We start from the raw sequence: 24898 nt of genomic DNA on the forward strand, positions 1-24898 counted from the left end.
AGGCTCAAGCCGTAACAATAAAATTTATATATATTTCTTCATAATGATTCAGTCATGAGAACCCACTTTTCCAACACTCTTTGGAATCAAACTAAAAGATTGTTGCTCTTTTCAGCACTGGTTCCACTACCACTGTCATCTGCCATAGCACCGTCTTCGAGATGTTTTACCTCATTCTTCTTTTGAGCCAAAGTAAAACCATGATCACCAATGCTTTCACCAAACACCTCAGCCATTTCTTCTAAAGTACGGCCAGAAGTTTCAACAAATGTCAAGTAACTAACAACTAACTCCACTGCCAAAATACAACAGTAAACAATATAATATTTCCACTCTATAGCATCCATGGCAATCGAATTAACAAACCCATTATATACACCTGCCACCTGTTGACCAAAAATGTTAATGTTCATAAGCTTACTTCTTAGTTGGTATGTGGAAATCTCGGTCATGTACAAATATGGTAGCCCATTGAGACCAATGTTGTAAGCCAAGTAGTATAAAAAGATCATAGCCATAACACCTTTGGCCAAAGACTTATCTTCAAAGTTTCTTTCCTGATTGATTGCTGAAAGAATAGTCCAGATGATGTAGAAAAACAACATCATCGCAATAGATGTATTGAACACGACTCTTCTTCTGAAGTTTTGGAAGACCAACAAGTTAATAATAATCGATATACCCCAATTATAAATTTGAAGACCTCCATTGAAGATCAATTGCTCTGTAGGTGAGGTGATACCAATAGAGTTCAACACCTTATTCAAATAGTAGGAAACCAACCCATTACCTGAAAGTTGCATAACGAAAGCAACAAAACATGTTAAAAACAAACGTTTTCTGTTACCAGGAGTTTTGAGGAAATCAAAATAGGAAGACTTGTCAGCAATTTTTTCTTGTTCAATAGCAGATTCAATTTCTGACATTTCAAAATCAACTAATGGACCACCAATAGATTCATCGCCACCAGCATGAAATTTCAATAAAATAGCACGAGCTTCTTCAATCCTTCCCTTTGACACTAGAAATCTTGGAGATTCAGGAACGAGGTAGATTAAAAAAATTTGAACAATAGGGAAGAAACCTTGGATAATAGTTGGAACTCTCCAGCACCAATTGTGACCCATATTACGCGTACCAAATGAAACCCAGCCTGCAATAATTGCACCTAAATACCAATTGGAGTTGAAGAAGGCAGTGACCGTTTGTCTGTGAGTTGGATAAGATAGCTCAGAAATCAAGGGTGGTGCAGAAACAGCACCAACAGAGTTACCAAAACCAATTATTATACGAGCAACTAATGACATTGCAAAAGTACGCTTATCATTATGGATACTTTGAGTTTCTATATCGAGCCATGTACCAGCACATGCCTGAACGATGGTTCCGATAATCATAAGAACATTACCAACAGTGATTGCGTTTCTTCTACCTAATTTATCAGAAATTGTTGAAGCAAATGCAAATGCAATGATAGCACCGAAGGTCTTTAATTTTTGTTAGTATATTAAATACATGTAGCATACCCAGGATAAATACTCACAGTACCATTATTCAATGCACCTAGCACAGCACCAGATGGTTTACCCATTGCATCTCTCCAGTCCGGCATAGATTGAAAAGCATTCAATAGAGAACCATCATAACCAGTGTTTGTGGCACTTAAAGTAACAATAAACATCAAAATATTCAAATGAACCAAGTGAGGAGTTTTGATCCAAGTCTTGTTAGTTTTTGGAAGGAAATCTTTTAATTGAGAAAAGTTTTCCTCTTGAATATTGGAAACAGAATTCTCTGTTTCAGCTTTACTTGATTTTCTATTCTTCTTAAAGAATTTCACCTCATCCGCGATAAATCCAACCATCTTAAAATGAATTCAATAGCAATGGAGAATAATACATGTTGGTGAGAATTTTCTGAGCAGTCTGTTCCATACTTATAGACTTGAATTATTATATTGAGCTACTCGACAACGATTTACCATTAAAACTTTGGTCTAATAGAACCGTATAATTAACACACTCTGAATATGAGCAGATCATTTTCCCGATTAAGCGATACATTTCCATTGTTAATGCCTGATCTATTCATCAAGTATGAATTCGTGAAGTGGCTAACAGAGGCCTATGAGGTGATACATCAAGTTATCTTTTAATATCATCAACGCTTAACCGCAAACAATTAACCGTATGTAACTCAATAAGCTTTACCCACAAGGACCAGTTCGTGGAGCCATGAATGTAGCACATGGATCAAGCTGCACACCCCCATACTTTTCTGCAGTCTTTTTCAAATTGAATCGGCTGATTGCTGCTGCTGAGTTTTGATGCATTTTTCGTGGTTTTGCTTTTGATTACTTGGTCTGTCAACATTTTGCGGTTCAGCAATAACTTCACCAGATCGCCAATGGCCAAAGTCGAGCTTTAGCCTTTCAAAAGGTACCAAGTCCCAACTTAGTCGAAGCCGATGAGCTCCATCAACTCATCGTCCTCTATATGGATATTTTGATAGCCTATTCTTGAGGTACCAGTGCTCAGGAAGATTTAACCACAGAAACCTGGAATATCTTTGAACAACTGGTTTTTTCCGCATTAGGCAACTACTTGAACACTATCCAAAGCTGTGGATTTGAACTAAAATGTAACACTTCTGTGAGTGTTTCCCCGTCTACTTGACAACCGGCTGAATGATAATCAATGATGCAAATGTAGTTGTTTAGACTGGTAGCCTGCTCGTAAAAGTTGGTGCGAATAAATGGTGAGTTTCCGTCTCTGACCACCACCACTTTTACGCAACTCTTGATGCTATATCCTATAGGATGCTAGGTTCTTTCATCAAAAAGGTATGCGGGTGTAGAATCTGGAGACGGGTGAATTTTTCTACATACTGCACAGCTACAAATTTGTTTTGTGGAGTGCAACTTGTTTTTCAGTGTACACTGTACATATCCCTAGAATCCAGAACGCGATTCCAGTTGTTTTTGAGTAACCACGTACACTTATCTGACTTCGAAAAACGGTGGTAATATAACCAGAGATTGATGATTTCTACTTGGTCCAGAAATGTGTGGAGGGAGAATAGTGGCTGGTATAGGTTTTAACATCTTTAAAGCAGGAAGTTGTTTATGTCAGCGATGAAGTAATTAGCAGTGGGATTCCGCGTTTGAACCATTAATATTAAAATTTCATGAAGTTCAATTTTGCTTTGTACTCTGAAGTCTGTACGTGCCCCAGTACTCCGCTCACTATTTGGCCTCGAATGAGTACTTAATTCCGTAAATAGTCTGATTTCTGGAAGTTTAAACTTGGGTGCTCACGAAATTATTAAGTACTATGCCTTACGGTTAAATTCCCATGGGGGAAGAGGACTTATAATTTAAACCTTCGAGAAACTGTTTGGAAATGTCGTCAGGCTGTCGTTTACGTGTACTGAATGGAGTAAGTTTTGAGATTGAATGGCCGTCCAACGGCTGAATCCTGTTTCCTGATTGTGGTGAATCGTGATTGAAGAATAATGAAGAATCAAGACAAAACCCACAACCTTTTAATAACTCGTGAGAAGTCAAAGATAAATATGGTGCCTCAAAGTTTGCAATAAATAGAGATTCAATACGAATTGTTGGTTATGAAAGATCATATCAAAGCTCGAAAAAGTGGTGTTAAGGGCGTACAGGGTCTATATTATTATCTGGTGGTATTTTGCGTGACGATTTGGTTCCATAAATGATACGTGCTTGTTTTCAGAATCAATGAGTACAAAACTTATGGGTATCAGATTTCAAGCGAGTCATTCCATCGCCAGACTCCCAAGTTAAAGAGTCTTTTGAAGCACCAGCAAGTCATGCATATGAGTTACCATCTTTCTATGACTGGTGCACATCGACATAGACGATGAGTTAGGTTTCCTTAAGATGGCAAGAATCAAAAGTTTGTCGTTTTGACTAGCCTTAAGAATATTCTTGAACCCAGAAAGCCCTTGGAAGCTAGGAAGTGTCACAGAAGTTATATTTTTTATCCAGAGGAATAATATAGAACAGGCCGGTCCAATTTACTTCACTAACTGCTGGGTATTTCAATATCGAGAACGCGCTAGTTCAACAGATGAGCTGAAGATAGTACTACAAACATAATCAATCAATCAACAAAATTTACATGTCATTCATTAATATTTCATATTGCAACAATTATAATCTCATAATATAGCTTCGAAAAGCAAAAAAAACTCAATTTTCTTCTAGTAAGTCTAAACCAACAAGTTACCACTCTTCTCAGTTGTGCTGGTATTACTTGCAGTATCGGTGTTTTGGTGTTCAATGTGTAGTGCTTCACTCTTCTCTTTAACTACACTAAGATCAAAGTCACGGATATCTTCACCAAACACTTCAGCAACTTCTTCTAATGTACGACCTGAAGTTTCCACAATGGTCAAGTAAGCAACAACAAATTCAACAGCTAAAATACAACAATAAACAATATAGTACTTCCACTCAATAGCGTCCATAGCAATAGAGTTGACAAACCCGTTGTAAACTAAAACAACTTGTTGAATCATTAAACATAGAGAGATACCTTTTGTTCTAATGGTGAATGGCATGATTTCAGTAAGATATAAGTATGGTAGCCCATTCAAACCCAAGTTGTAAGCCAAGTAGTACATAAAGATCATGGCCATAACACCTTTACCTAAAACTTTATCTTCAAAATTTCTTTGTTGATTGATAGCGGATAAAATTGTCCAGATAACGTAGAATAACAACATAAGGCCGATGGAAGTGATGAAAACAGCTCTTCTCTTTATATTTTGGAACACAAGCAAGTTGATGATAATTGAAATACCATAGTTATAAATCATTAACCCACCATTGAAGACCAATTGTTGAGAAGTTGAAGTGATACCAATAGAGTTTAAGACCTTGTTCAAGTAGTATGAGACTAAACCATTACCTGATAATTGCATAATAATACCAATGAATGTTAACAAAAACAAACGTTTTCTATTACCTTGTGTTCTGAAGAAATCCATGTAAGAAGATTTACTAGCAAGTCTTTCTTGTTCGAGAGCCAGCTCGATTTCAGACATTTCAAAATCAACTAATGCACCACCGACAGATTCATCACCACCAGCATGATATTTCAACAATAAATCTCTAGCTTCTTGGTTTCTTCCCTTTGAAATCAACCATCTTGGAGATTCGGGAACCAAATAAATTAAAAAGAATTGGATAACTGGGAACAAACCTTGTAAAATGGTTGGAATTCTCCATGACCAATTTGATCCAACATTTCTAGTACCAAAAGAGACCCAACCTGCAATAATAGCACCTAAATACCAATTTGAATTGAAGAAAGCAGTAACTGCTTGTCTATGGGTTGGATAAGATAATTCTGAAATCAACGATGGAGAAGAAACAGATGAGATGAAATTACCAAATCCAATGATAATACGAGCAACAAGGAACATAGCATAAGCACGACTATCTGGGTTTTCAGTTTCCTTTTTAACAGTCATAAACCCAGCACCTGCACAACTTTGAATCACTGTACCAATAATCATTACAATATTTCCAATAGTAACAGCATGTCTTCTACCATATCTATCACCAATTGGTGAGGCAAAAGGGAACCCTAAAATACAACCAAAAACAACACCATTGTTGATAGCACCCAAGACTGCACCTGAAGGGTTGTTCATAGCCATTCTCCAATCTGGGATAGATTGGAAAGCATTCAACAATGAACCGTCATACCCTGTATTTGTTGATGTTAATGACACAATCAACAAGATAAGATTCAATTTTAACAAATGTGGAACTTTGAACCAAGCTTTACCATAATTTGGTAAGAAATGCTTCAAATGTTGAGCATCATCATCTGGAACGTCCCCGGGATTAACTGGTAACTTCTTCACGGGTTGTTTGTTCTTCTTAAAGAACTTGACTTCGTCAGCAATTATACCAACCATAACTTTTTATACGCTTTACTGTAATGAGTTTAAATACTCTGGGGTAGGAAGATCTTTTCAATCATACTCATTTTGAGGAAACATGGCTCAATTTATACAAATCTTGGTATTGAACACCTCATGTACATGATAACAATTGCCAAAACTTGCGTAAATTTAGGTTTGTATATGATAATTGTTTTGTTGGTCTACTCAAGTGACTCCATAATGGGGAAAAACCTTTGAAGATTTGAATTTGTCCAAAAACTTATTCGTGTTGATGATCACTTTGTTTTGAAATACACGCATCACTTCTTAAAAATAAACATTCACCAGCTAAAAAAACACGCTTGAAACCCCCAAGCTTACAGGAAGAAATATCCCTTCCAAATAAGCTCTGAAGGTCCCTGATACATAAATAATCGAGCCATTAGTACAGGCTTGCTTTAAAAGCACCACCAGCTTGTGTATTTGGTTTGTCCATTCTCTTCTTTACCGCTTTTTTGACGTGGTCATTTTTTGGTATTTGCTGGCTGATCTTTTTTTTTGGAGGAAAAAAAACAAAGTCTGCCAATTTGACGTGTACGTTCCGGCGCCCCCTTGAAAATCCGAAGTTTGTCCAGAGAGAATTTATCCTTGAAGATCAGTTAATCCATCGAGATACGACACAAACACAACGGTGAAAAGATATTCAAAAGGTATATATGGCTATGTACTGAGAGGATGGCTCTGATGGTTCAGACTCTTAGTCAATTTGATTAAGCAGGTCTTTTGGCTGATACTACAACAAAGAAAAGTGCATCTTTGGAAAAAGAAGCCCAAAAAGCAAGGAGTCAGGAGTCAGGACACAACAAAGTAGACATGGGGTGCAGAATTGGAGGATAAATCAAAAGTCTACTCGTGAGAAGTGAATCATCAATGACTCGGCAAGGAGCATATTAATTTTGTGAGCACGTAGGCCCGCTACATCCCGTACAGGATAACTATAACATGAAGGTGCACTAGCTTGGTTACAATATGAAAGCTCATAGATGATATTAATCCTTCAACAATTAGTGTAGTACTATTGTACTTGTCAGTTTAGCTGTACAGTGCTCGAATTTATGTCCATAGATTTATACGTAGAGTTTGAAACAGAGAGTTTTTGCTGAAACTCTGAAACATTGGGCCGTCTAGGACCCAAAACAGAAGATTGAACCGATAGTATGGTTCTCTGCCTAGAGAAGAGTTGAGGTTAAACCAATACAGTGAAACACATTGGGATAAAACCACATTGAACTAAGATGAAAAGGCATACTTCGAGGAAAGCTAGTTGTAAACAGTTCTGCCCAATATATTTCTAACCGTAGATGGAAGAACCCATATACAATTAACGATACCAAGCCAACCAAGTTGATTATGGTTCAAGTGTCTTCCGGCGACTCTGTCGGTGAGTCGCTGAAACTTTTGTGGAGAAATGACTACGTCAAGTTTGGGCGGAAAAACGTCCGCTTGGACCCAATTCTGCGGTGTTCGTCGAGGTAGAACAGCTTAAATTGAACCGGTAAAGTATTGACTCTTGAGTAGAGAATAGAGTATGTTCGTGTTTATACGAGATGTTCATGATTTGTCTAAAAAATTACCAGTTCAGTTGTTGGTGGGTGCTCTGAATTGGTAATAAGCTGCTGGACATGTACACCTGGATAATTAAAAGTTGGAGAATAATAAAAGTTGTGTATAAGCGAAAGTCTTGAAAAAATTGCGGAATAACAACTTGTTTTGGAATGCTTATATCCATACCTGTTGGATTATTTGAATATGAAAGTAATTTGAAGTTCTGTTGCTGGAATTGGTACTGTTCTGTATATCTGAAGCTTCTGTGACAAAAAACGACGCTATGACTTTGAAAGTGGGCTTGAAAATGGCGAGTGTACATGGACATTTGACACCGACAGTCCCTCTGAAGTGGAATTAACCTTCAATAATCAATCATTTTGAAAACTCACTACATAATGTTAAAACAATTGGCACAATATTAACAGCTTATACCCCTAACATCTTGAAACGTCAATCAATTCACAGAACTGTACAAGAAATTTAATCACCTTTTAATATTACCGTTGTCTCTTTTCCCCAAATCAATCTCCTTATCAACAAGTACAGTCAGACATTCAATTAAAAAGACCAAACCCTAATTCATACTAACAAATTAAAAGAAGAGCCAGCTCAACAGGATGGGCAAACCCCCGCAGTCATAAGATCTCGCAGATCAGTTCATGTTTTACGACAAATCTTTCAAAGATCATAAACTTTATTTATTCAAAAATCAGTGTAATCAGACCTTCAATAATCATCATCACTTTCATCACTATCATTCCAGCCATGTTCATAGTCTTCAGCTAATGTTTCCAATTCTTGAATCATATTTTCTCTATCATCACCTCTAACAAATTTTGACACAAAAGTTTTCATTGTTAGCAAAGTCTTTCTTGCTGCCGTTGTTATTCCTAAAGTTGCAGTGACATTATCACTTGGATTAACAAAATCTGGGAATGAATCAGGTGTACCAAATGCTAAGTTTGAACTATAATCTGTTTGAGATTTATCAACTTTTTCGCCTTCAATTGAAGTTGGCTTTCCAGGCAATTGAGATGGATCTTTAAAATCTTCTTGTGAACTAATCTTTGCAGGTCTATGAACACTACTTCTAGAGAACTCGTGAAGATTTTTAGCTTCAACGAAAAATTCACTTGCAAAATCAAAGCTCAATTCACCAGTAGAAGCTTTCACTGTTGACACAATTCTTCTTTGAGATCCTAAGGTCAAATTATCTTCAATTGTATTGAAATTCACGTTATGCTCTCTTTGAGAGGTGATTGTTTGAAATGGTTCAAAAACTAGAGTTTGCAATGCAGAAGTTTGCCAATGACTAGATCTATCTATCTGTAAAGATTCTGGAAGGTTTTTTGGTGTGGCCAATGGTATAAACAATGATGAACTTCTTTGCAATTCCAAAAATGTCCTTATTCTTGACAAAATCTCTTTATTTGAAAGATCTTCCATTTTTTTACCGTTGAAAATACCCCATGTGAATAATGAATTTTTTGGATTATAATCATCTCTCAATTCATGCAGCATTTCACTAGTGAATCCACCCCAAGCACTATCAACTTCAGAAACAACATTCAACCCTGTCAACGAATCACATTCTTCTAAACTTGTTCTGTATTTGTCCTCCAAAAAACTGACACCTGTATAATCATTTTTCCATTCTTCAACACCAACTTGATAATCAACAAATTCTCTTTCTTGACCTAAAGCTAATCTACCTTTTGGATAATTTTTGGGATCAACCTCCCAATTCTTCAATTCATTATAAGCTTTCGGTTCATAAAGCACTCTAGAATAATCAGTCCAATATAAAGTATTTGATGTATCCAATTGAGGAACTCGACTATTATTATCTAAAGCTTTTTGATATGCACTCTTGGGTATACGATCTTTAGCTATAGATTCAGTTTTCCCCTTCCATTCATCTTCATCTTCCTCCGAAACAAAATATTCAAATTGGCCTAATGCACCGAATCCACCTTTGAGATCCCATATTAAAGCTCTTGGATTGTAATTAACAGTGGATTTATCTCTGGATAATGTTGGTTTGAAGAAGACGTTAGGGTTATTATCTGCTTTCGACACGGACTTTGTATAGTCTAGATAACTTTCCTGGGCATTGTAAAAATGTGTGGATAGGTGGTTCGCCCTCTGGGATAATGAGATATTGATCACTTCAGGCATTTTTTTTCACTCTTATTACCTTTCACTTCATGTCAAGGCTGTAGAAGTGAAGAAAAAAAATTGCCTATACAAACTGATTTCGCGAAATTCGCGAATCGCGATTGTTGACTTTTTTTCAACTTTGATTACGTGTAAGTAAAAGAACAACTAGAGTCCGAGTTCTTTATACCTTTTGCTCAACGTCCCAGGTCATATCACTATCCAGAAGCTCATCTGTACATATATCAAACCTCAAAGGCTTCCTACAGATCGCAATGCAGTTCAGCTCGCTGGTTTTCCTAATATGTGCTGCATTAATTACAACAGTACTGTGTGAGGCTGATTATTACAAAATCTTAGGTGTTGATAAAAAAGCTAGTGAAAAAGAGATCAAGTCAGCTTATAGAGCCCTAAGTAAAAAATTCCATCCAGACAAAAACCCTGGTGATGAAGATGCTCATCATAAATTCATAGAAGTTGGTGAAGCTTATGAAGTATTGAGTGATGATGAAAAAAGATCCACGTATGATAGATATGGTCATGATGGATTAAAGAATGGAGGTCGTCCGAATGGTGGTGGTGGTGGTTTTGATCCATTTGCTGATTTCTTTGGATTTGGAAGACAAAATCATCAACAACAACGTGGTAAACCAAGAGGCCATGATGCTGATGTTAATGTTGATTTAAGTTTAAAAGACTTTTATACTGGTACAGATTTCAAATTTGATGTGGAGATGCAAAATTTGTGTTCAAAATGTGAAGGTACAGGCTCCTCTGACGGTAAAACTCATCAATGTGGTGGATGTAATGGTAGTGGTGTTAAAGTTATGAAGAGACAATTAGCACCAGGTATGTTTCAGCAATTTCAGACAACTTGTGATGAATGTGGTGGTAAAGGTAAGATCATAACGCATAAATGTAAACACTGTGGTGGTCAAGCTGTTACTCGTGGAGTTCGTCATTTTGAATTTTATGTTGAGCCTGGTACTGCAAGAGATTTCACTCATAAATTTAAAGGTGATGGTGATCACAGTCCAGATTGGGAAGCTGGTGATTTACTAGTACACCTTAAGGAGAGATCACATACAAACTCTGGTTATCGTCGCAGATATAATGATTTATACCGTACTGAAGTTTTAAGTTTGAAAGAGGCATTGTTTGGTGAGTGGAAAAGGGAAATTTTATTCTTTGATGATGATAATGTCACCTTGACGAGGAAAAAAGGTGAAGTTGTGATGGATGGTGATGTTGAAGTTGTTAAACACAAAGGTATGCCAATACTTGAAGGAGCAGAGGAATTTGGTGATTTGATAATAGAGTATAAAGTCATATATCCTGGAGGTGCTAAAGATCAAAAAATATTTAGAGATGAGTTATAGAATTGGCTACAGGTTTTACCAAAACAAACAAGGAGTCCATAACTTATACACTGTTTGATTTTTTCTTATATTCCCAGTAGTTTTTTCTGATTGTGTCATACTTGGTTGCGAGTAAATCATAACCTTTTGTTGCCAATTCAGGATTAGATTTGGTGTAAATCTTGACTAAAGCTTCTAAGGCTGGAACTGATTTGATTTTCTCAACATCAGCATCATTTGACAAGACATTGGCATATGATTTAGCAAATTCTTCTAATTGGGATAAATTATTACCAGTCACTTCAAATAAAGCTATGAGGTAATTCCAAGAACTAACATTTTGTGGTGCTATCGATATTTTATCCTTGGTATATTCCAGCTCTTTTTCAAATATGTCATTGGTTATAGTTTTTTTGTTTATTTGAGCATCACCAAAGATTGCAAAATATCTATGTGACCAAGCAGAATTATTGTAGACATCTTTTTCAATAAATTGATCAACAAATGTTAATTCTTCGTCAAATTTATTGAAAAATTTAACCAACCATTTACGATGTGACCAAACATGATAATTTTTGGAATCTTCATCAAGCATCACTTCAATTAATGGGAATTCTCGTTTTGGATCTGGATTTTCTTGAGCTTGCAAAAGTAATTGGCGATAATTCCATATTTGGTAGTTCTTTGTATTCTCAATGGCAATTTCTTCAACCCAGTCAAGTTCTTTATTTATATCTTTTTTCAAATTGATGATGTTATGATATCTGTATTGCCATACTGTATAATGAGCAGCATTTAATCTGATGGCTTCTTGGGTGATGAATAACGCTCTATCTGAATACTCTTCATTTGTCTGTAGAGCTCTCAACAACCCCATTACAGAACGGTATTCTTCAGTATACAAGATCTGTGATACTTGGATACCTTCTTCATCTAATGGCAAAGGCGTTATATGTTCCCAATCGTAGTTTTCCTAGAGATTGTTAGAGATCGTATTTCTCATTAGCTGACTTTCAAGTACTCACCATTTTCTATATGTTGTCCAGTTTATTCAATAAAAGCACTTCAGCTCGATTCCAGCTTTTCTCAGTCTATAAATACCAGTCTCTTTCAGAAAAGAACCTCAAAAACTATGTGACAATTTGAATCCTGTACCTCAAATAAACTCTCTTTGATGGACTCTTTAATTTCCAGTTTGAGCTCAAAGAATTGAATCTCGAGTCGGTTTGGGCACTCAAGAATAAAGATTTGTAAAACGCTTTCGCGAAGATTTTTCTGGTGAAGTTTTTCGACGTGTTTACTCAATTGATCATGATTTGATAACATCGAGAATAAAGCTTGTTGTTCTGAAGATGGCTTTGATATATCAAGGTTCACCAGCTGAGATCGTTCATTGGTCCAGTGATATCTCAATAAAAATTGCTATCAATCAATCAATAGGATGAAAAATCGGCTTGCTAAAAACTTTCCAATTCAAGTATCCAAACACAAATCCATCGCATTTATAATCCCAATCCCCAATAGCCAATACCCAGGTACACTATTTAACATTTTCATGATGTAATTATAAGAATTTGAAATATCTGATCTCTGATAAGCTGGTATTTTTCACGATGTTTTGTTTGTTGATACACTGCTTATAGTTCTATTTAATTCCACTGGAATTTAAATTTTTTTGGCACAAACTGATAAGCATCATTTGACATAAAGGTTCATGTACGAAAACGTCTAAAAGTTGCAATTGATTTAAAGTTGGAGAAAAAAAATGATAGCAAAGAGAGATACAATCCATATCACTGATATAATTCCAGGGGATATATATCAAGGGGATATAAATAGTTGGTGAAGTTCTCTTTTTGATTTGGCTTTGTTCCCTTTTAGTCAAAGTATCAAAGATGCAAGTTGAAACTCCACAACCAACCCCAATTACAGAGAAATCCAAAATCTCAGTGGGTGTCCTTAAGGAAGCTACTGAAACTGAAGAGAAATTATTACCAGGTAAACATACATTACCAGCATCATGGTGGTTTTCAAAAGATATTTATGAACTTGAAAAAAGAGCCATCTTTATGAAATCATGGTTATACACTGCACACTCTTCAACTTTTAAGAAAACTGGTGATTATTTTGCTTATAATGTTTGTGGTATTCAATTTTTCTTAATTAAGAATAAAAAAGGTGAAATTAGAGCTTTCCATAACATTTGTCGTCATAGAGCTTATCCAGTAGTGAGAAAGCAAAAAGGTTCTTCAATTGTATTAGGCTGTCAATATCATGGTTGGTCTTATAACACGGATGGTGATCTAACAAAAGCCCCACAATTTGATAATATTGAAGGTTTTGAAAAAAAAGAAAATTCATTATATCCAATCCATACACATGTTACAGATCAAGGTTTAATTTTTGTTAATTTTGATGCTACACCTGAAGGACCAACACCTTTTAATGAATGGTTTTCAGGATTAGAAGAGGAAATGCGTGGATTTGATTTTAGTGATTATGAATATCACATGTCTTATGAATTGGATGGAGAATTTAATTGGAAAACTTTGATGGATGGTTATATGGAATGTTATCATTGTCCAACAGCACATCCTGGTTTAACTTCAGCTTTCCAAATGAATACTTATAAAGTTGTTCCAAAGGGGAAATATGCTCGTCATTTTTGTGAAATTAAAAGAAATGAAGATGTTAAACCAAAACAGCCTGTAAAAGAGAAAAATTCTGGATGGTTTGGATTTGGTAAACCAAAAGAAGTTGAAGAAGAAGTTGCCAAGAATGTTGGTGGTGAATTTGATGGTCTTTGGATGTATTTATATCCAACAAATGGAATTAATTGTTATTCACCAGCTTGGTATTCCATCAGAGTTTTACCAATTAGTGCATCTCATACAATTTTACAATATGATATTTTCACTAAAAAAGGATTGCCAAAACATGAAAAGGATGAATTTGTTGAATTTTTACAACAAGTTGAAATTGAAGATTTTGATTTATGTGTCAAGACTCAACAAAATTTAAATCAGGGAGTTTATTCAACAGGGTTTTTACATCCAACTAAAGAAAATGGTGTTGTTTATTATCAAAATGTTGTTAAAGATATGGTTAAAGAACATTTTGCCAAAGAACAAGAGTTGGGAAGACAAATTAATCCTTCATTTTTAGGTGCTAAAGGTGCTGAAGATTCTAATGAATTGGAGGAAATTTGTAATAAAGTTGAATGTCAAGGTACTAATCCTGAAACTTTTGCTAAAGAATTAAATTGGTGAGGTGTGATACTGTTGTTTGTGATATTTTTTATAGTATATATTCTGGAAATATATGGTGAGAAAATATGAATAACAATTTTAGGTTGACCCGCGTACTGATTTGAAATGTAGTTACGGCAGGTCATGGACTGTGTAACAAAATTTAACGTCTATATTTTGTAGAAGTTGTAGTGTTTTTTACTCGGACTTAGCACAGTTCTCGGAAATAACTCGGGTTTAATATTTAAATTAGTAGTACTACTACAATACTAAAAATTTAATAAAACAATGAAAAAGAACGATATAATTCTAAAACTTTTTGAAAATTAATAAATGTTCTCCAAAGAAACCAAAAAATACATTTTTAGAGTTTTTCAATTTTTCAAAAATTTGATTTTAAAGATTTTGAAATGTGCGAAAAAATTGTTTGGTCTATATTTTATAAATTTAGAACTATTTTTGCAATTTCATAAAAAGTTCAAAAACTAATTAATAAATCAACAATATTATAATTAGCTATCCAGCCAAATGCTTAGATAAATCTAAACCAATGGACGCCCATTGATATAATTAATTCATTATAATATTTCGACTAGTATGTTTTCATGTATTTCGGCGCAAATATCCGTACACATTACAGTACTAGCACTAGTATTAATACCAATATAATAGGCAGCCATGAGATGCTTATGAAAGCATAAATGATTCCAAGGCCAGTATAAAAGATGTTAATCAATCCATAATACAAGTGAGCTGTCTAATATAATCTATATTCAACTATCATTTTTTTAAATACAAAAACCAAACGTAAATCAACGTTTTTCAACAATAAAAAAGCAAGAAATATATAAAAAAAGTCTAAAAATATCTAAAGTCTAAAGCCCTGCTTAGATCAATAAAGCTAAACCAAAGGCAATCAAAGCTGAAACACCAGCACTACCAGAGACCAAAGCACCCATAGCTTTTGATTTTGAAGAGACAGAAGTTGATTGATTAGTACCATTTTGCTTTGAGATAGTACCATTACCAGCAGCGGCACCAGTGGCCTTAGCATTGGAACCACCAGTAGTTGTAGCATCACCGATTGAACCAGTGACTAGAGTAGTTGTTGAGGATTTGAAATAACCATCAGATTGTTGCTTTGCGAAAACGTCTGACCATTGGGATTTGATTGAGTCTAAAACACCATTACCGTTAACACCAATAGCGCTGACGTTTGGAGCTGGTAATTGGACAGTGTCATCGTTTAAGTAACCGACATAGGTGTGGTTATTGACTAAATAGGTTGTGTCAACTTCTTTGTTTTGGATACCTGTTTTGTTTGCAACGATTTGGAAGACATTGGCATTAGCATCATGACGACCCAAGTTTGGTAAATCCCAGTTGGCTTCAACCGTGGAGATTTCTGAATAATGATCATAGAAAGTATGATCAATGGTACCTTTCAATTCATCTGGGACTGCACCACCTAATAAAACTGCAAAGACTCTGTTTTTCAATTTATAGTTTTCATTTTCATCAAAAGTTAACAAGATTAAAGTGTTGTTCATTAGGTATTCATTTTGTAATAAAGGTTCCAAGAAATTTTTGGACCAAGTTGCAGCAACGTTAATTGTTGTATCATGACCATCATTAGTCATGTTTGGAGTGATGAAGGCCCATTGTGGTAAAGTATGATTTTCTAAATCTTCTTGGAATTGAGTGAAATTTTTAATGTTTTTCAAGTTTTCTTTATCATCAGTAACAGATTCATAGATAACTAAAGGATTATGCTTTCTAACGTAATCATTAGCATAAGTTTCTTGATTTGAATAATTGAAACCTTCAAACCCGGTATATGGTAAATGTTCTTGATATTCACCCCATGAGATGTTTTTAGTATCTAATAAATCGACAACTGTTGAAACGTTTTTTGGCATTGAAATGAAACGATCATCATCAAGGGCAAAATAATCACCAGCAACAGCAGCCATATAGTTTGGTTCTGAAGGATGAGTAACAGCCCAATAGTTATCCAAAGTGATACCTTCTTTAGCCAAGTAACTTAACCCATCACTTTCAGCAGCTTTATCGAAATCGGTATTTTCTAACCAGATAACCAAGAATCTATCAAATGCTTTACCTGCAACGGTTGAAGTTTTATGGTTTGTCTCAGCAGTTTTAGCAGTTTCAGCAATAGCAGTAGCCTTTGGGTCTATGGTGGAATAGAAACGAGAGGAGGTTGCAGCAGCAGAAACGATTGATGACAAGACGGTCAATGGTAAGACTTTGTTGAATAGCATCTTTAATTTTTCCGGATGGTGATAATGAATTGCTTGGTATGGAAAGTCTTGGGCTCGAAATGCTTATTTCTTATTGTTTAAATAGGCTTGGGATTTTGGATTGGATTTTACGATGAGTAGGATGCATTATTTTAATGAGATTGGCATCGTGCGCAGTGAATTAATTGGGTTGTTTTGGTGGGATTCAGTTGTGGAATTGTAAAAGCATGCATGGATTTTTCAATCTCGAGATAGAAATAGAAAACGTTTTGGATGGAAGAAACATCATAGAAGTGGAAGAGGAAGAGGATAAGAAGAAAGAGAAAGAGAAACAGAAACAGAAGGAATGAATTGAGATAGAGATAAAAGAGTAATAGGTGAATGAAAATAAGACTGAATTAATGAATTAATGAATGACTGAATGAACGAGAACAGATCCTTAACATGAATCAATCACTCAACAGTAACATCACCTCCACCTAAAGCCATACAGCACCACGTTCCAGCCAATGGGCACCGTGGGAAATGTCATCCAATAATCTCAGAATCCATAGTACAATAATCCATAAGCTATCTGTTAACTCGTTAATTCAGCGGCTAACTCACTCTCCACGTGCTACACCCAACGTGGCCTCCCAAGTGCTTATAAACAAACTCAACGGTCCATGATGATCGATGGCTAGGGTCGTCTGAGGCTAAGAGCATCCACAATGGACTACCACACAGTGCCTGAGGCTGGCGATCATGAGAATAAGAGAGTGTCAGCACTGAAATACTTCACTTCACTGGCTCTTGGAACTACTGGGTTCCTACTGATACTGATTTATCTATTGAAAAGCATCAAGGACACCCAACAGAGCCCAACTAGACTACTCCATTACACAAATTTCACCGATCAAGATTATACCCATTTCAACACTCTGCCCAACTGGAAACTTGATACAAACAAAGATTATTCAATCCCACAAGACTGGGATTTCCATGCTAAACCAACAACAAGAGAATACAACTTCACAATATCTGACATTTTGGCAAGTCCTGATGGTGTATTACGGAATCTAACCGTTATCAATGGGAAATTCCCAGGTCCAATGGTTGAATGTAATGCTGGTGATACTTTGAAAATTAATGTTTTCAATAATGGGTCAGATCCAACAACTATTCATTTCCATGGGTTGTTTTTCAATGGAACAAATTATTATGATGGTGCCAATAATATAAACCAATGTGAAATCCCATCAAATAGATCATTCACTTATGAGTTTAAAGTTGATGAATCTCAATATGGTACTTATTGGTATCATTCCCATTTTGGTACTCAATACGCTGATGGTGTATTGGGTCCAGTTGTTATTCATTCCAAAGAAGAGAAGAAACTAGTGGGTCATTTATATGACCAGGATTTAGTTGTATTGATTAGTGATTATTATCATGATGTTGCTAAGAATTATTTGGATGATTACTTGGCTTCAAATAATGAAAATGATGAACCAACTCCTGATAATGGGTTAATTCAAGGTTCCAACGTTTTCAACAAACCTCAAGATTATTATAGATCAACTGAATTCATTCAAGATCACTCTGCTCATCATATGTTCAATTTGAAACCAGACACCAAATATAGATTACGTATCATAAATTCAGGGTTTTTCGCAGATATAGATTATTCAATTGATCAACATCCATTAACAATAATCGAGGCTGATGGTACTTTAGTGGATCCAATTGATGTCGAGGTTTTAAACATTGCAGTGGCTCAAAGATACTCGGTCATCATAAACACCAATGCAACTAGTGATAATAATCTGTTTTGGATGCATGCTAAATTAAACAATTATTGTTTTGGTCATGATAATGATTGGTTAAATACGGATGTGAAAGCCTTGGTTAGTTATAATGATAAAAACTTTTACAATTTGGTCTCATCATTACCTCAACCTCCAACTTCAAAAGAGTACAATTATTGGCAAAATCCAGAATGTAAAGAATTGGATGAATCTTTACTACACCCCTTGGTTAAAGATAATGCACCATCTAATTATAATCATCATTTCAGATTAGACGCCTCGTTTATGATTGGTGCTTATCAACTAGATCGAGGTTTTTTCAATTCAACAACTTATAGACCAATGAAAACTTCAACTTTATATAAACAAATCTCAAACGTTTCAGATAATGATCCAGATTGGCTAAAGACAGGCTCAATCATACCATGGGATGATCAATTAATAATCAACATCAATGAACCAAACCAAGTTGTGGATATCTTGATAAATAACTTGGATGATGGATCTCACCCGTTCCATTTACATGGTTATAAATTTTGGATCCTAAAGACAAGTTCAGGAAATTTTAAATTTAATCAATATGATGAAATTGACCCTAATAAAGAATATATGAAAAGAGACACTATAAACATCCCAGGTTATGGGTATGCATTGATTAGATTAATAGCTGATAATCCTGGTGTTTGGCCATTCCATTGTCATATTGGTTGGCATATGGAGGCTGGGCTATTAATGCAATTGAATGTTTTACCTTCTGTATATAGAGATTGGAAATTCCCGGAAAGTTGGTTAGAAATGTGTGATTTGAAACAACAAAGTTGATAATAAATGACGATATTTATAAATTCTATACAAAAAAAGTAAATCTCAATTTTTCTTCCAAATGTTTTCAAAATAATGCTTAACAAAAGCTAATGGATGATCTTCATCTTTAGCACCCATAGTGCCAATCCCTGGTGAAAAACTTGTAATTGGTAAAACTAAAACATCACTAATCAATTTTGGAACTTCCAACTTGGTGAAATCTTTCCATGTAATCTTGGAATAAATCCCACTTTGAACATAATCATTAAAATATGTGAATACAACATCGGTCCAAATACCAGCACCTGTCCATTTCATAATATCTAAATTATCATTAATCTCTAAATCTCCTTGCTTCTTCTTTTGTAATGTCAATTCAGTAATCTTGGCAACAATTTCTCTTAGGATTGGATGGCCAGGTTTGGCTTGAATAACCCATTGACAAAATTGTAATCTTCTTGCATATGTCTTTCTCCAATCAGGAGTATCAGGATCAGATTCAATCCCAATAATCATACCAATTTCATTTGGCGAAACATTTTCAGGAATCCAATTAGGTACAGGTTGTAATGGTAATGTATCAACATCTGCATAAATCCCGCCTCTTGCCAACAAGATCAAATATCTGAAAAAATCCATCTTTAGAATAATAGAGGGCAAGACTTCATAAGCCTCAACAATTTCAGGGATTAAAACATATAAATGATGTATAATTGCACTTGATGTATCATCGTTAAATAATTCATGAACAAATCCTGGGTTTTTAACTGCCCATTGTAATTCACCTTCTTTAAATTTCTCTCCAAATCTTTCATCATTTAATCCATATTTCCAACTTTGCCAAATATACGCAGGGAATTTTCTACTTTGATCATAGGGAAACAAAAATGCCAATTTTTCTCTTAGGGTGGAATCAATTGGTGGACGACGTAATTCTTGAATCTTCTTTTCCAATTCTTTACGGTTTTTCTCTAAATTATTGATTTTCTCATCTTGTTGTTTCATTAATTTTTCAGTTATAGCCTCCAATTTATTTGTAAATTCTTCCTCTTTATTATTATTTATGTTTAATAAATTCTCATTAGGAATCTGTTTCAACACTTCTTGTAAATCCAACTCTTTACTAGGTGATAGTTTATACAATACACCTAGAATCGTTAGAATGGAAACAGCTATGATCACTATTCTTCTAAACCCATTTATGGAACTCATGATTGATTGATTCCTTCTCAAAAGTACACGCGTTGTAGAATATCTGAATGAGCCAAGAAAACCACCCTTTTTCAAACCAGCAAACAAATAAGTTCTATTCCAAAGTGAAATCAAATGTCCTTTGAACTTTTGAAGGATATGAGATCAAAAGTTGAAGGGGTTTTGACACTTTTAATCTTTTTGTTGTTGTTGATTTTTTTTTGAAATTTCTCTATTTTTACTTCATCGAAATCGTTTTTTTTTTTTTTGATTCGTTTGCAGCAGTCTGAAAACGGAAATTTATGAGCATGTGACTTAGTATTATTATGTAATCTTTTAAATAAATTGGAATTATTAAATAATGGATATTTTATTAAGCAAAAGGGTATTTAAACGTGTATTTATGGTGATGCTGAATATATGGATATGATATTCATATTATTTTAATTTTATAGACCATTCATCCAAATAAATTCCAATCCTCCACAGTCAAGTTCGATATAGCTTCCTTCACAACTGTTTTAGCCAATGATATTCTCTTTGCTGCCCTGTTCTCTTCACTTTCAGACGATTCAGCACCTTGTAATTTCTCTAAATCTTTTAATTCATCCTCATCTGAAATCAACACATTTTGTGTCACTAGCACATCTGTATCAACTTTCTTTAATCGTATAATACCAAGGACAACAACCAACGTTGGCTTATAATCCAACCCTTTCGATTCATCTCTACCCCATTTCAACGCTGGTTCCACACCTGTTCCTATATATGCTTTTGAATTTAACTTATTTGGTGCATCATCAATTGAAACCAATTTCCAGCTATTAGAAGTATCATTCAATGCTGAAATCTCACTGAAATGCTCTCTTATAGCCTCTGTGTCATCACCATCTATTCTCTCCATGAGATCCACTATTATGGAGTCATCTTTATTCAATTGTGTATAATCTCTAGTGTTTTCACTTGGATTCAAGAAAACTTCCTGAGTATCTGGGATCTGTCTCAAATCAGAGGCATCGATCAATCCAACGGGGACCTTCGTGACAATTGCACCTCCGTAAAGCTCTTTTTTCTCAAATTCAACAGCCATTTTCTAATTAAATATTCAATTAAAAAACCATCAACAAGTTCAATTTTCAGCATACAAATTTTTTTTTATTATGGTGGTGTGTCCCATAACAGCAGAATCTTGGTTTTTGTTTTCCAAAAGCAAAAAAAGAAGGAATTCGAATTGCCACTTTGAACCATTACAAATTGTACAAATTTTATAACGGATTGTGAATTACAAATTCAATTGAGTTGAAGATTTTCATTTTATTTGGTTAAATCTCAATTACTTTTCAGGCTGGCTCCTTTAATATCATTGAATTTGTTCTCCTTCTATATACTCAATCATGTCTGATTCAAAGATGCAAATTGACACTCCATCACCACAAGCACCAGAAATTGATGAAAGTTTATACTCTCGTCAATTGTACGTGTTGGGTAAAGAAGCCATGTTGAAAATGCAAAATTCAAACATTTTAATCATTGGTCTTCGTGGGTTAGGTTTAGAAATTGCCAAAAACGTTGCCCTAGCTGGTGTTAAATCATTATCTATTTATGACCCAAATCCTGTTGAATTAAAAGACTTATCCACTCAATTCTTTTTAACTGAAGATGATATTGGTAAACCTCGTGGTCAAGCAAGTTTGGCAAAATTAGCCGAATTAAATTCATATGTTCCAATCTCTATAGTTGATGAATTATCAGAAGAAACTTTATCAAAATTTCAAGTTGTTGTCTTGACTGATGTTTCTTTAGAAGAACAAGTTAAAATTAACAACTTTACACATTCAAATAACATTAAATTCATCACTACTGATACTAGAGGTTTGTTTGGTAATGTTTTCGTTGATTTTGGTCAAGATTTCACCATTGTGGACCCAACGGGTGAAGAACCATTAACTGGTATTGTATCAGATATTGAATCTGATGGTACCGTTTCAGTCTTGGATGATAACCGTCATGGTTTAGAAGATGGTGATTTCGTTAAATTTTCTGAAGTTCAAGGTTTAGAAAGTTTAAATGATGGTCAAGTTTTCAAAGTTACAGTTCCAGGTCCATATGCCTTCAATATTGGTGATGTTTCAAAATTAGAAACTTACAAAAAAGGCGGTATCTATACCCAGGTTAAAGTTCCTCAAAAAGTTTCATATCAATCATTAGCTGAACAATTGGAAACCCCAGAGTTTGTATTTTCAGATTTTGCTAAATTTGATCGCCCAGCTCAATTACATTTAGGGTTCCAAGCTTTACATCAATTTCAAACTAGACATAACTCTTTACCAAAACCATTTAATCAAGAAGATGTAAATGAATTTTTACATTTGGTAAAAAATTTGGCAACTCAACAAAAATTTGAAGGTGATTTAGATGAAAAATTATTAACTGAATTATCATTCCAAGCTCAAGGTGATATCCCAGCTATTAATGCATTCTTTGGTGGGTTAGTTGCTCAAGAAGTTTTGAAAGCTTCATCAGGTAAATTCGTTCCAATTAAACAATTCTTATATTTTGATTCTTTAGAATCATTACCAAACAATTATCCAAGAACTGAAGAAAACACTAAACCAATTGGTTCTCGTTATGATTCTCAAATTGCTGTTTTCGGTTTAGATTTCCAAAAGGCTATTGCCAATGTCAAGACTTTTTTGGTTGGTTCTGGTGCTATTGGTTGTGAAGTTTTGAAAAATTGGGCTTTAATGGGTCTTGGTTCAGGTCCAGAAGGTAAAATCATTGTTACTGATAATGATACTATTGAAAAATCAAATTTGAATCGTCAATTCTTATTTAGACCAAAAGATGTTGGTAAAAATAAATCAGAAGTTGCCGCTTTAGCTGCTGTTGCCATGAATAAAGGTTTAGAAGGTAAAATTGAAGCTAAAGGTGATAAAGTTGGTACCGAAACTGAAAACATCTTTGATAACAGTTTCTGGGAAAGTTTAACTTTTGTTACCAATGCTCTTGATAACATCGATGCTCGTACTTATGTTGATCGTCGTTGTGTTTTCTTCAACAAACCATTATTAGAAAGTGGTACTTTGGGTACTAAAGGTAACACTCAAGTTGTTATTCCAAGATTAACAGAATCTTATTCTTCATCTCAAGATCCACCTGAAAAAGCTATCCCATTATGTACTTTACGTTCATTCCCTAACAAGATTGATCATACTATTGCATGGGCCAAGAGTTTGTTCCAAGGTTATTTCACTGAAGCTGCTGAAAATGTCAACTTGTATCTGTCACAACCAAACTTTCTTGAAGCCACTTTAAAACAAAGTGGTGATGTTAAGGGTATCTTGCAAACTATTTCAGAGTCATTAAATAACAGACCTTATTCATTTGAAGATTGTATCAAATGGGCAAGATTAGAATTTGAAAAGAAATATAATCATGATATCAAACAATTGTTATTCAATTTCCCAGAAGATGCTAAAACTTCAACTGGTGCTCCATTCTGGTCCGGTGCTAAACGTGCTCCAAAACCATTAGTGTTTGATATTAACAATCCAGATCATTTCCATTTTGTTGTTGGTGCTGCCAATTTAAGAGCTTTCAACTATGGTCTGAAAGGTGATCAAGGTGAACCAGATAAATCATTTTATGGTAAAATTATTGATGAAGTCAAAATCGAACCATTTTCACCACGTTCAGATGTTAAAATTCAAGCAAATGATGATGAACCAGATCCAAATGCTCAACAAGCTGTTGAAACTGATGAATTACATCAATTAGCTGCTTCTTTACCTCAACCATCCACTTTAGCTGGTTATAGATTAAACCCAGTTGAATTTGAAAAAGATGATGACACTAATCATCATATTGAATTCATTACAGCTGCTTCAAATGCTCGTGCTTTGAATTATCAAATTGATGTTGCTGATCGTCAAAAGACCAAATTCATTGCTGGTCGTATCATTCCAGCTATTGCCACTACAACTGCTTTAGTTACTGGTTTAGCTCAATTAGAATTATACAAAGTTGTTGATAAAAAAGATAAGATTGAAGACTACAAAAATGGATTTGTTAATTTGGCCTTACCATTCTTTGGTTTCTCTGAACCAATTGCTTCACCAAAGGGTAAATACAATGGTAAAGAATTTGATAGAATCTGGGATAGATTTGATATTAAAGGTGACATAACACTTCAACAATTATTAGATCACTTCAAAGAAAAAGAAGGTTTAGAAATCACCATGTTGTCCTATGATGTGTCTTTGTTGTATGCAAGTTTCTTCCCACCAAAGAAAGTTAAAGAAAGATCTCAGATGAAGATTACTGAATTGATTAAAACTGTCACCAAGAAGGATATTCCAGGTCATGTTAAAACTTTAATTTTGGAAGTCTGTACTGATGACGCAGAGGGTGAAGATGTTGAAGTTCCTTATGTTACAATCACCTTATAGATGAAAAAATGATTGTTTTTACGTTTAGTTTTCTAGTTTTATTATAATTAATTTTAATTGGTATGCACGTTCTTGTAAGCACTACTTCTTTGTCATCTTTATAATACA

General features: G+C 34.7%; 10 protein-coding genes across 10 annotated transcripts; 4 read left to right on the plus strand and 6 right to left on the minus strand.

Moving 5' to 3' along the window:
• Positions 1-86: 86 nt before the first annotated feature.
• Positions 87-6066, minus strand: WICANDRAFT_50734 (uncharacterized protein; the record flags this gene model as incomplete). The annotated part of the gene is made up of 3 exons (XM_019182656.1): positions 5526-6066; positions 5037-5477; positions 87-895 (listed from the first exon to the last, which is right to left on the minus strand). Exons 1-3 carry the CDS (start codon positions 5959-5961, stop codon positions 87-89), a joined length of 1686 nt encoding a protein of 561 aa, XP_019042089.1. The 5' UTR covers positions 5962-6066.
• A 2196-nt stretch (positions 6067-8262) lies between these two features.
• Positions 8263-9714, minus strand: DML1 (Dml1p; the record flags this gene model as incomplete). Its single annotated transcript, XM_019183082.1, has 1 exon — positions 8263-9714. One exon carries the CDS (start codon positions 9712-9714, stop codon positions 8263-8265), a length of 1452 nt encoding a protein of 483 aa, XP_019042090.1.
• Positions 9715-9968: 254 nt separating this feature from the next.
• Positions 9969-11072, plus strand: SCJ1 (Scj1p; the record flags this gene model as incomplete). Its single annotated transcript, XM_019181347.1, has 1 exon — positions 9969-11072. One exon carries the CDS (start codon positions 9969-9971, stop codon positions 11070-11072), a length of 1104 nt encoding a protein of 367 aa, XP_019042091.1.
• Positions 11073-11115: 43 nt separating this feature from the next.
• RAM2 (bifunctional protein farnesyltransferase/protein geranylgeranyltransferase) lies at positions 11116-12131 on the minus strand (the record flags this gene model as incomplete). The annotated part of the gene is made up of 2 exons (XM_019182657.1): positions 12077-12131; positions 11116-12024 (listed from the first exon to the last, which is right to left on the minus strand). Exons 1-2 carry the CDS (start codon positions 12077-12079, stop codon positions 11116-11118), a joined length of 912 nt encoding a protein of 303 aa, XP_019042092.1. The 5' UTR covers positions 12080-12131.
• Positions 12132-12946: 815 nt separating this feature from the next.
• Positions 12947-14320, plus strand: WICANDRAFT_82794 (aromatic ring-hydroxylating oxygenase subunit alpha; the record flags this gene model as incomplete). The annotated part of the gene is made up of 3 exons (XM_019185441.1): positions 12947-13000; positions 13037-14279; positions 14307-14320. The coding sequence occupies 3 exons, from the start codon at positions 12947-12949 to the stop codon at positions 14318-14320; spliced, it is 1311 nt and encodes a 436-aa protein (XP_019042093.1).
• Positions 14321-15186: 866 nt separating this feature from the next.
• Positions 15187-16708, minus strand: WICANDRAFT_82795 (uncharacterized protein; the record flags this gene model as incomplete). The annotated part of the gene is made up of 3 exons (XM_019185442.1): positions 15187-15260; positions 15363-16493; positions 16693-16708. The coding sequence occupies 3 exons, from the start codon at positions 16706-16708 to the stop codon at positions 15187-15189; spliced, it is 1221 nt and encodes a 406-aa protein (XP_019042094.1).
• Positions 16709-17304: 596 nt separating this feature from the next.
• Positions 17305-19169, plus strand: WICANDRAFT_82796 (multicopper oxidase; the record flags this gene model as incomplete). Its single annotated transcript, XM_019185443.1, has 2 exons — positions 17305-17320; positions 17461-19169. 2 exons carry the CDS (start codon positions 17305-17307, stop codon positions 19167-19169), a joined length of 1725 nt encoding a protein of 574 aa, XP_019042095.1.
• A 45-nt stretch (positions 19170-19214) lies between these two features.
• Positions 19215-20156, minus strand: HOC1 (alpha-1,6-mannosyltransferase; the record flags this gene model as incomplete). Its single annotated transcript, XM_019181255.1, has 1 exon — positions 19215-20156. One exon carries the CDS (start codon positions 20154-20156, stop codon positions 19215-19217), a length of 942 nt encoding a protein of 313 aa, XP_019042096.1.
• A 646-nt stretch (positions 20157-20802) lies between these two features.
• On the minus strand, positions 20803-21432 carry MOG1 (Ran GTPase-binding protein MOG1; the record flags this gene model as incomplete). Its single annotated transcript, XM_019183083.1, has 1 exon — positions 20803-21432. The coding sequence occupies one exon, from the start codon at positions 21430-21432 to the stop codon at positions 20803-20805; it is 630 nt and encodes a 209-aa protein (XP_019042097.1).
• Positions 21433-21751: 319 nt separating this feature from the next.
• Positions 21752-24790, plus strand: UBA1 (E1 ubiquitin-activating protein UBA1; the record flags this gene model as incomplete). The annotated part of the gene is made up of 1 exon (XM_019181171.1): positions 21752-24790. One exon carries the CDS (start codon positions 21752-21754, stop codon positions 24788-24790), a length of 3039 nt encoding a protein of 1012 aa, XP_019042098.1.
• Positions 24791-24898: the final 108 nt, after the last annotated feature.

The sequence above is a fragment of the Wickerhamomyces anomalus genome (genome assembly GCF_001661255.1).
Source record: "Wickerhamomyces anomalus NRRL Y-366-8 unplaced genomic scaffold WICANscaffold_1, whole genome shotgun sequence".
In the NCBI taxonomy this organism is placed as follows: Eukaryota; Fungi; Ascomycota; class Saccharomycetes; order Phaffomycetales; family Wickerhamomycetaceae; genus Hansenula; species Hansenula anomala.